Source organism: Sinohyriopsis cumingii, chromosome 11 (genome assembly GCF_028554795.1).
Source record: "Sinohyriopsis cumingii isolate HCF-2022 chromosome 11, ASM2855479v2, whole genome shotgun sequence".
Classification (NCBI taxonomy): domain Eukaryota; kingdom Metazoa; phylum Mollusca; class Bivalvia; order Unionida; family Unionidae; genus Sinohyriopsis; species Sinohyriopsis cumingii.
This window is the reverse complement of record NC_142971.1, coordinates 39955087-39967527: the sequence shown is the minus strand read 5'-3', so window position 1 is coordinate 39967527 and position 12441 is coordinate 39955087. Positions and strand designations below refer to the sequence as shown.

Genomic DNA, 12441 nt, shown 5'->3' with positions numbered 1-12441 from the left:
TTACATCAATATTTCACTAATTTGACGTCCAATATTGGGAGCACCCCACCCCAACCATAACATCCCTCACAGTGGGCTATGCTAATTATATGCGGTGACGCCTTTAACAAAGGGCAAAAGACAGGTCATGATGGTCTAGTTATATTTAGTGTTGCATGTGACAAGGTCTCCGACTCCAGTAGTATAGTTTTACACACAATTTTTGTAATTGCAAACAGAATGACACTGAAATTAAACTTCAACCAGACCTCTCGCAGGGGTTATGTGAGGGACCCAGATAAGGAAAAGATCTCAAAAATCCGCGCAGGAGTGTTAAAGAAGGTACTTATGACACAAAAACACACTGACCGATAAAGATTGAGTTTTTCATTTATGTGTGAGCTTTTTACGTTGTCTTTGCCGGATGATACAGAATGACCTCTACAATATACTAATTTAAAATATAAACTTTTTTAATGAGATAAGTTTATATCTTTAAAATGTGTATGCGAAACGAATCTCGCAAATAACTGGATATTTATCCTTACTATAAGTTATCATTAATAACTTTAAGGCGTTGACATCACGGCTAGAAAGGTTGTCATTGATGCAGTGCAGCATTGTTCTTATTGCACGTGCTTAGGCTCGAATAAATAGTAAAACAAGAAAGAGAGTAAACAACAAGCTTTGATAAAATACAATAATTTATTTCCCAGGAAAAATTCTGTAAAAGTTATTACGGTTTTATAGAATCAAATCCAAAAATAATCGAAGAAAAATCCACGAATAATATTTTAGAAGTCCTAATAACAAAATGTTCTTCTGATTTCAAGTTCTAATTCCGACGACGAATCCAAGATGGAAGACGATGACGTATGATGCAATCTGTAGTGTTGAAGTCTACAGTTCCTTATAGAAAGAAGAATTATCACTCCGATTTCGGATATTTAAATAAATTTTTATTAACAAAACTGTCCTTGTTCAACAATTTCACATGAACACACGTATGTTCCAGACAAATAGCAGAATTAATCTTTCTGAATGCAACTAATTTGAAATAACTTCAAACAGCACAAAATACAACTTCCAGTGTAAGAGAACGCCCAGCTGCAAATGAGAATATCTCTTCAAAACAGAGGTTATATCCTCTCCTAAAACGTAAACAAGGGGTCACGTGATCATGTTCTAGAAGCTTATAGAAATTAGATACATGCTAAGTTCACGTCCACCCAGTATGGCCCTGACGAAAACCAATTATCTTACTCTAATAAATAAATAAAAATATTTAAAAATTGTTTACGTCGTGGCTAAAAATTTTGAAGCAAGGTCCTGATTTACATCAACACCTGGTGTTTATGAAAACGAACAGTCATGGTCAAACTATTTTCTGAAAAAAGTATCATCTCTAGTGAATAAATTTACATTACAGTAGCATGTAATGAAAAATATAAAAAAATTAAACTGACAAACAATTAAATTGAAATAAATATATATTAAATCCTATATAATTAAATCAAATCTACATAACAATTGTGCATAAAGAAAATGCGAAGAACTGCCATGTTCCCAGTTCTGAGAAAACTAAATGTTATGAGCCAATGCAGCTGTGACTTTTTTTCACCTTGTCTTTTGTGTTGGGGGTGGGGGTGGAGGAGAGCAAACTTGCTTGGTTTACATGATTTAATTAAGCATGAAGTTCTGCTCTGAATGCAATAGGTAAAAATCTTCATTGTGATTTTATTAGCCTAAACCAACTAGCTGCAACTCTCTCTCTTGTGCAAACGGTAAAAAGGAGGGCTTACACCACCTAGCTCATAGTAGACCGGTATGATCACTTGTCCGATATTTCAATAAGGCACGTACGACCTAGATAAAGAAAAATAAATATTTTGCACTGAAAAAATTAACATTTATAGCAATAATTAATAACTCTTTATTTTTAATTTAATACACATAAAATTATAAAGATTATACAGATTATTATTATTATTATTATTATTATTATTATTATTCACGAATACCTTTTCTTTAAAGAATAGCCCATGTATGAGAATATCAAGTGTAGGAGAATAATGCTTCTTAGCCGTTTTTCTCAGTATAGAAGTCAAGGAGTTTATCAGCTCTTGAAAATCTACTATTGGGGAAATGACCGGAAGTGACGATATATGGTCTAATATTTGTTAGTCTGAATATTATCTCTACTCACTGAACTGTGGTTATTCAGACATGACAGTTGACTAACAGTTCTCCTTAAATTATGTAGCAATTATTAATTTATCTCTTGCTGCAAGCAGGATACCAGTGAAGCTACAAAAAAGACAAATATTCATAAAAAGTTTTGGCGATAAAAGTTTAATTTGTTTTGGGCGAGTCAATTAACTATTGTTGCCTCTGCAATTAAAAAAAATATCATCAAGCAATCAGACAAGCATGATTTCGTCACCAGTATAAGGAAGTATGGATTAAAGTTTATCTTAGGTGTCCAAACTAACTTGGACGAAAAATGTGGGAAACACATTAAATGTGTATCCGATATCCAGAAAAGGTCGGGTAGAACCATCCTGCGGCTGTATTGGAATAAACTCCATTTCCCTTGGAAACGCCTATCCACACAGCATCTGAAGTGTTTAGTCGGAGAACGGCCGAGTTACCTCCCATATTGAAAGCCATTTCGACGCCAATCCAAACATGGACCATGTACTCCCCGTTGACCACAAGACCTGTCACAAGATATGTATCAGGAAAGGAACAACCTTTGGCATGTGCAGTTGTCCATGTAAAGAAGTAGGTCCCCTGAACAGGAACTGTAAAAATCCCCGTCGTCGCAGAGTATCCATTCCCCTCATTTGTAGCAACCTTGTCGAAGATTAGCTTCTGGTTAACTCCTAGATTCGTCAAGACTGTTTTGCGATAAGCCATAAAGGCAATGCTTGGTGCTGTGGTGGATGGGGAAGTTGAGGAACCTATAATAAAAAGATGCTATTCATACGTAGGCTATTAAAGCAAAATGCTTCTCTCCCTTCCTTACAAGTTGGAAAACACACGTACAACGTGAGCTGGTAAGAGTTTATTGAGTAAACATAAATACTTTGTTAAACATAGTATTGTAATATATTGAATTTAAAGAGTAGTGTGATGACCATTAACCCCAGATTTCAATTAGACTGAACACAATTTTTCTTCCAGGATTTGCCAAAATGTGTTTATCTCCTTATGCAAGTGTCTCAGATTTACAGTTATATATTTTCTTGTCTTCTCTGAATTCATGTTTTCTTTTCCTATCCTTTGCTTTTCCTTGCGTTTTCTTTGGATTCATGTAGGTTGTTCTTTATAATGTTTTCTATCATTTTATTGTGCCTGTTCTTTTCACGTCGTTCTGTTACATTTACAGTTGATTTGTCCTTTGTATATTTTGCTTTTTTGAAAGTTCAGAACTTCCTGATATCGCTCTAAACGAGTGACTTGGCACAAGCGCATTTTGCTGTTACTCGTCAAGTTAGAAACCCATACTCGATTATTTTCTTATTTTTACTTTTGAAACTCGAAGAGACTGTGCACACTTGTAAACCTCCTTATTTTTTAAATTATCACTTTTTTAAAATTAGGTTTGTATTTCATATGTTGGAAAACTATACTCACTGGAGAGAACGAAATGAAATGGAGGGGGGGGGGAAGCGAGATGGTGTGTACAGAAAGGATAAAATAATCATTTCGATTATCAGATACACTCATTTTTGCTAAGACAGCGAGCTCTTTGTTGTTTATGGCACACCAAAAATACATCATTTCTTAATCTTAAAGCCAGAATAAATTTGGTAATGTTGTGGTAAACATATATTTTATGCTGCAAGATGTTATGTGGATGAATCTGTTGGTATATGTATTTTATAATAGTCATGCTTCCGTTATTTGCAGGCGGTTTAGGTCGTACTCCTGTTGTACAGATAATAATTAGAGTAAACTATTCCAAACATCCCCTGGCGTCAAATGGATGTGTTTCAGAGCAAATCCCGCGATACAGGTTACTAAAATGTCTTAACACTGGGAAATTCATCAGCTATGGAACACGAACGTTGAGGGAAATCAGTAACCTCAAAGACAACTCAAGGATGAGGGAAATCAGTAACCTCAAAGATAGCTCAAAGATGAGGGAAATCAGTAACCTCAAAGACAGCTCAAGGATGAGGGAAATCAGTAACTTCAAAGACAGCTCAAGGATCCACATTCTGAAATGTGCAACTGAATGAAAAGATTGGCTTCCCAGCATAAAGAGGAGGCATCTTCAGCCTCCATTGTTTACACGTTTTTATTTTCAGGGAGGAAAACGACAAAGGTATAGCTCAACTAGGGCGCCAACAACCCTTTGTGTATCTTGCTTTTTTGAAACTTCATAACTTCTTGACGCCAAAGTTGTAGTTCAGCTAGGGCACCAAAAACCCGTGGTCCGACCCTAGGTAAAATGTATATAGTTTAATGGGCTTTTTTTCCTGTTGTGTGTGATGAGAAATTGAGCCACAGAAAAGATTAATTTGAAATCTGAAAATGAAGAGTTGAAAATTGATTTACAGTTCGTGAAAATGTAAATGTTCAACTTGATGCAGGACTGACCATTCTCTTGTAAAAATGATGATAGCTTTCAAAAAGGAATTTAAAAGGAAAAATTCAAGAAATTTAATAATTCAAGATTAGAAGACCTGGAAAATGTTATAAGAGTAAAATAAGCCATCTTAAAAGATAAACATTAATAGGTTTGTACTGAACAACTGGACAATTTTGAGCCTGTATCTTCATCGGATTCTGAATGTATAACAAATGATCAACATCTATTTAAAATGCTTCTATTACAATTTATTGGAACAACAATTTCGTATGCATCTTGTATGAAAAGAAAACTCAAGATGGACAGGAACATCAACTAATTGCAGTTATAAAATTTTAGACGAGAGTTTTTAGTGAAGCATGACAACTTGTGGAAAAAATAAAAGAGTTAGAAGATTTTAGGAAGGTAAAGTTGGATGGAATGAGGGTGCGGTCTAGAGCTATGTAGACGGAAAGAAAGTAACTAAATTTCTCTGTCATTTGGAAAATAGAAATTATACGAGTAAATTGCCGCATCTTGCAACAAGCAATGTTTTTAACACAGAGTCAACAAGACATCTGAGGTTGAGCAAAACAAGTTTATATGAGTTTATATAAAATTCGTGAAGGTGATTCTGTTTCTCTTGAAATGCTACTTAATTGCGCAGACATTCAAGTACAGAAACATTACTTTAATGGTATCGTATCACATACAGAAGCTGCACATTTTTTAAAAATGCCATGAAAAATCCCAGGATCTGGTGGATTATTTTGGAAAGATGTTGGATAGTGTCTAGCGAGGGTCATTAATTTTAGGTATGAATTGGTGAATTATCTTCCCTCAGGAGTTATTACATGTGTACCACAATGTGATAAACCCAAGTGGTACATTTCAAACTGGAGACCCATTTCACTTCCAACTGTATCATACAAGGTTGCTTCTGCAATTATTGCAAGTAGGGTTGATACTTTGTTTCCCATAGTTTTTCATATGGAATAAGCAAAGTTTCTATAAGAACAAGAAACTGTAGATAACACAAGAAACCAAAAAAGCTCACTTTTTCTTTACTATATATATTTTGATTCGTTTTGAAAAGATTTTGTTTGTGTGGTTGTGTGTGATTTTAATTTTTGACGTAGCTTTAAAACTTTTTAAGTCATATCGCTACGATGTCTGCAGTGTGGGATAAACTACTTTAAGATCTGCGTTGACCTTCAGATTTTGCCATCATATTTATAATCCATGTAAGTGTCACAATGAATGAACAATGAATGTATCATACCCCAGCTGCAAAAAAGCACTTCTCAAAATAATGTATTTCCTGTTCAGTTCAAAATTTTGGTCACTTGTACTGACTTTTATGCAGAATAGACCTTTAGGACCTGTCAGTCAACCTTGCTGAGTAACTGCTTATCTAATTACCTAGTCAATGTGGGAGCAATATGAATCACCACAGGTCAGTTGGGAGTACATGTACTTAATTTGTATTGCACAATGTAGGACAACCTGTGGGAAATGTTGCCACAACATGACTAAAACCTGGAAGCAGGAGTTACTTTCTTTTACGTAATATAGGACAACCTGTGCAAATGTTGCCACAATCTGGACTGAAATATTCAAAATGTATAGTAACCCTAACCCAAAGTATCTCATTTTACGCAAATGTTTTAAAATTATCTTATTGTTGCATGAAAAAAGATTTTTTTTGCAAATGAGCACAAAATATAAAAAGGTGGAATTTTTATATAAAGTAAGATTTTTACAAAATCAAAATTTGTGCGTGTGTGTGTGATTTGGATTTTTAATGTAGCTTTAAAACAATTTCAGTCCTATCGCTACGCTGTCTGAAGTGTAACAGTTCATAGTGATGTGTAGCACTAGGACATCATGCCGCAGACGCGTAACATGATGCCTCACCCAGTCACATTATATTGAAACCAGTCCGACCAGTCCTTAATTAACCTCTTAATGCTGAATGCCTAGCGAGTGAGAAGATTTTGACTAAGATGTATGGTCATATATATATATATATATATATATATATATATATATATATATATATATATATATATATATATATATATAATTGTATGCAACTTTAATGTCGAAACAACAAATGTTTTCGAATTAGTTTGGTATCGATAGAGGGCGTTGACAGGGATATCCATTCTCCTCATGTCTTTTATGCTATGTGCGTTCTTGACCGTTCAGAGAAATCTCTAATATCTGCTTTACATCTTTCATATCAATATTCCAAAGTTTCCAAAAACGATAAAAACCAATAGTAGTACAGGACTGGAAATATAATATGATTCTTTGATTGTTTACCTGAAAGTCCTATAAACTGAATAGTAGTTGATATTGATAAATTGTATATTGACCCTAATAAACGATCTGAATCAAAATTGGAAGCATATAATAAAATGGCAAACGTTTTTTTTTTTTAAAGGAAGAATGTGGACCATAATTTTATTGATCTAATAATGAAAATATGGAATAGTAAAAAGAATTTTAGCGACAAAGCATTGAACATTTTCAAACAATTATATAACTTATTTGGGTTAGCAACGAAAATAACAGACCAAAAAGTCCACCTTTATTAGTAAGCGACATATTGGTATCGCTACGTAAGTTATATAATTTAACTAAGCGCACTCCTGGTTACATTTTATTCATATTGAATATTTTAAAATGTAAACCTTAGGATGAAAACTCGTCTGATTTTATACGATTTTGATGAATATATTGTGTCTTAAATTACTACCAATGGTATACTTTGAAATATCAATTTTTGCGAATAATAATAACCACAAAAAATAATAAGCTATTTTCTCCATATTAATCGATGTTTACCTGTGACGATTTTCTGTACGTTAGTAAGATGCTTACCTGTTGCAAATTTCTCCACAGTCCTTGTAAGGTTTGCTACTTTCAACATCAGGATTTCCATATCATTTTCCAATAAAAGACGTTTCTCCTTTTCTTCTTCAAGACGAAACTTGACGGCGCTGACGTCACTGCTAATCATGCTGTCTAAAATGCCGAAAGAAGATTGGGCGAACAGAAAATGTAGAGCAATACAGAAAACCTCCATTTTCTTCCAACCTTTCTAAAATTATTGGTGGCAAAAGCAAACTCAGAATGTAACTAACATTAATTTGTTTACAGACTTTGCTAAACCCAGTAAATAGAACACGCAATTCAGCATCATTATCTATATACCAGATGGAATTCCGGAAGCTGTTTAAGCGTTTCTGCTACAATTTAATGAGACTAATTTGAATTCCTTGATATGCATGACATCATACATTAGGTCACAAAATCAAGGTCATCTTTGATTATCCTGTTTTTCGTTATCTCGACGAACTGCTTAAACAAGTACTGTCACAAACCATTACTATTAGCTGGCTAGAATCTTTCGACGATTTGTAACATTTAACAAGCCTCATTTCGTCCTCATAAAGGGGTACATCATATTAAACACAGTGATAGATTTGTCCTATTTAAACCCACTTCTCTGACATAAAAGTGTCAAGCATTTATATTTTAATATTAAGAGACGTAAACCAAGAATGGGAAAACCATGGCAACCTAACCAACACATTGGTAATATAGTGTCACGTTCTCTACCTAGAGACTTCAAACATTTGTGATACTTACGAATTAACAACATAATTATACAGATAAGAGAATTTTTAATTCGTATTCAACTGCACCCATCGCCTTACCTGGAAGCACGGACCTGTATACCATCTCAGTCATGCACACATCACCACAAATTACGCTATAAAGTCGCTGCCGTTGTAGGTTTTAAAACCCCGGAAAGAACCACTGACCCACGAGAAGCTATCAGCAAGTTTTCTTACATATACATACCCGCATTGGTCGAATATATATATATATATATATATATATATATATATATATATATATATATATATATATATATATATATATATATATATATATATATATATATATATATATATATATATTAGATGAGAATAATTATTGGATTGATATGCAGATGTGTCTTCTGAGAACGTGTATTTAACATTAGTATCGATTATACTTGCTGAGAATTTAGAAACTCGCCAAACCAGACATCGATAAGAAAATATGTACCTAGTAAAAAAAGAATGAAAATGAATAAGAATAATGAACGAAAGGAGAAATAACATAAAGAAAAAGAAAACAAATGTAAATAGTTCAATAATCTGGATTTACTTAGAATAAAGAGGGCCTTAACCGTTGTATTCAAGAATTGTATCCTCACAGCATTCGAAAGTTTCCATTCACTTGTGTTGTGGTTAAATAATAATAATGATAATAATAATAATAATAATAATAATAATAATAAGAAGAAGAAGAAGAAGAAGAAGAAGAAAAATAGAAAATTACACGAATGATGAGCAAAATGCTCAGCAAATATATATTCTACTTTGCTGCATCCAACCAAAATTATTGGACTATTTGCCTCAAGATACAATCCAAAAGGGTCATAACTCTTACTAAAGTCATGATGATCATGCAAAGTATTGTATACCAAGTATCAGAGACGTCTCTCAGCAACTACGAGACAAGCTTTAGTCCCAGGATTATGACAAATAGAGCAACCAGTTTTAAGCCAAAAGGGCAATAACTCAGTCTACAAGCACAAGTGCACAGTGATCTAGTGGTTTCATGGATTAAACATATTTTATTGTCGCAAAAAATACAATAAGATTGGACACAATTTAAATATTTGCCCTCTCTCTTTATACTACAAGTATCACAACATATTCAACATGAATACAGTGACTAATAATGACACGTGATTGGAGAGAGAGAAAAAGAGACAGTAATCGCATTTTGAGTAAGTTATTGCAGTCGTCAGGCAAAGGTTATATATTTAAATGCATGTATAGTTCTATATTTTTCAGCTTGCATCGCCCTATCCCCAAAGCAGTAAATCTAAACTATCAGTTGCATTTGGCAATGAGTAATTTCTCATTAGCTCAGTTTTTTGTCAACTATACCTGGGACAGAACAAGAAATGCATGGTGGTTTCAGTTCTATGGCAAGAAGAAAAAGGGGTGTCAGCAAGCTGAACACGATAAAAATCAGCATTTAATGAACTTACAATATGTCGTAATCCAGTATGGATAATATCTAGGGTTCGAATAAGAAAACTTCGCTTTTTCCAAGATACGATTTTTGGACACAAACACTTTTTTCAAAGCAGAAAGACATGCAACACAAGGTATCCTATTCCACAAGGCAACCAATGAGTCTGTAAAAGATGATTTGGTAGAATTTAGCCTGAACTTGACAATGACCATATTGTTTGAATGTCGAAGGTTATAATTTGTTTGTTCTGACACGGGGCGGGGAGAAATTCACTGAGATAGAACGGAGTTTGTTTCCTTTTAATGTGGTACAGTTTTAATTTTTGTCTCATTCTTCTAGACCGCAGACTTTCCCACTCTGTTTGAAAATAGAGATATTGCTTACTAATGTTTAGTTTTGTTGAAGTACTGTAACTATGTGGAAGTCCTGTAACTATGTTGAAGTCCTGTAACTATGTTGAAGTCCTGTAACTATGTTGAAGTCCTGTAACTATTCTTGTCGCTTAAAGCAGTAGTTTTTTCAATTTTTCTGAATCCGTCAACGTGCATAAGTCCTAGACTGCACTGGCATATTAAAAGATGGGCCTTATATTAGTTTCATAAAGTTTTGATAAAATTACCTACTAAGTTGGTATTTAAGTTTTCGAAGAGAGGCTATTCGAAATGATGTTGTTTTTAAAATGCTATAAATGCTACCAATGTGAAAAGTCAGTTTGATATTTGCTGAAGGTAGTAATCCAAAATGGCGAAGAGGATTCACATACTTGAGATGAATATTTTCAAAAACAGCTTCAGGAATATTTTTTCAGTTTATATTCTTGAAAAACATAGCCGTTCTTTTTTTCCTGGATTAAGAATGGAAGTGGTGGAATAAAAGTTGAATGATTTATCATTTCAAAACTGATCTTGTAATTTTCCAAAATGTTTTTGGAGCATTTTTGTTTAGAATCTGTAATATGTGTATCAAATATATTGATTTTTAGCATGCATTTTAATGTTGCTTACCTTATTTCTTATTTGTTTGAATTTATTCCAGTCGATTAGCTACCACGATTCAGGGCAAATTTGCGTGCTCTGTCCCATTTCCTTGTCATTTTTCTTAATTGGCAACCAAATCACGGTTCATTGCACGGGCGAACTGCTGCAGATTTAAAAGGAAAACACAAAGCTGTCAATTGTAATAATTTGGTTTTGAATACATATGTTGGAACATCATTATCCGTTGGTGCTAGCAAAAGATCTGCCCAGTTAGTTCCTGTTATCAGAGCTTTTCATTAGCTAAAATCAACTTTGCTGTAAACCCAGACAGGGTAGGCCGTTTGGAGGTAGACGTTAAACACTGATTGCTGTAGTAGAAGCATCACGGTCACTAAATTATTTATCAATTTTTAAAATGTATGCATGAATATAGTTGTAGCATTATTTACAAAGATTGGATCAAGCAAAATTCTAGTAGTGGAAGTGACTCGTGTAGGATATGCTATCACATTTCGTCGACTATATATTTCCATTAAATGAACTAAAGTTGCAGAGATAGAAGGTACAAGTAAATCAGTATTATAGTCCTTGATAGTAATAATATGTTTGTACGTGTCACTAACGATATCAATCGAAGATTCAAAATTTTGCCTGAAACTTGTAGGAGAGAAGTTGGCTCTGTGCCCTGCCCCAAAGTATAATGTATCTGAGGGTAACGTAATCGGTTAATGTGCACATTTTTCTACATAATACTAGGATTTAAACTAGCCTATCAAGAAACTAAAGAAGACTGTATCATTAACTTGTGTTAACCTCGAGATTAGTCACGTGTGTATTTATATACCACATGTAAATGAAATACGGGATCCAGTCATCCATATTTATCTGCGTCATGGTTTGCATCAGGAATTTGAAAGCACATTTGATATCTGTTGCCTCTGTTGATTGTCTGGATTATGCGCCTTGTTGCTGTGATAATTTGTCTGGATTATGCGCCTTGTTGCTGTGATAATTTGTCTGGAATATGCGCCTTGTTGCTGTGATAATTTTCTGGATTATGCGCCTTGTTGCTGTGATAATTCGTCCGGATTACGCGCCTTGTTGCTGTGATAATTAGGAGACTCTCCCCAAAAATAAAATCGACAAACGCTCTTCTTTTTATAACGGCAATGTGTAGCATTGCCTTTTTTCTGTACACAAGCGTGAGATTTCACCTGACAATCGGGTATTTTGTCACGATATCAATAAGTAAGCAAAAATACATAATGGAAGCTTGACGGGATTTAATATTTGACATTATATAATATATATATATATATATATATATATATATATATATATATATATATATATATATATATATATATATATATATATATATATATACTCTCTAAGGAAACTCATATATAGATTGGCCTAGACGGATATAGAACAAAAATAAAAGCCTGTATCATGACAAACAAATAAGGTATAGATTTTTATGCTGTGAAATCTGTTTTACAAACACCTTGTCATAATGAAGATAGACCATAAAAATACAATTTAGATTGCTGCAGAAAATAACCCTGTACGGCATTAACTATCTTAACTATGTTTTTCAAACGACTTTTATTTGATTTTGACCTTTATTTACTTCGTGGATGTTAAATGTACTTTGTAAATTCCATACAAGCATAATTATATGGTGTGACTTATTGTTGCTTTCGGGTGTGATTGCAAGTGCGCGTAAATTCAGCTTAATTGTTCTCGTAGCAACATAAATAATAGCTATTACTTACAACATGTACTTGTTTAATC

General features: G+C 33.6%; 1 protein-coding gene across 1 annotated transcript; it reads right to left on the bottom strand.

Annotated features, from left to right (window-relative positions):
- Positions 1 to 665: 665 nt before the first annotated feature.
- Positions 666 to 7716, bottom strand: LOC149787977 (C1q-related factor-like). Its single transcript, XM_089975695.1, has 2 exons — positions 7448 to 7716; positions 666 to 2942 (listed from the first exon to the last, which is right to left on the bottom strand). The coding sequence occupies exons 1-2, from the start codon at positions 7650 to 7652 to the stop codon at positions 2497 to 2499; spliced, it is 651 nt and encodes a 216-aa protein (XP_089831821.1). The 5' UTR covers positions 7653 to 7716; the 3' UTR covers positions 666 to 2496.
- Positions 7717 to 12441: the final 4725 nt, after the last annotated feature.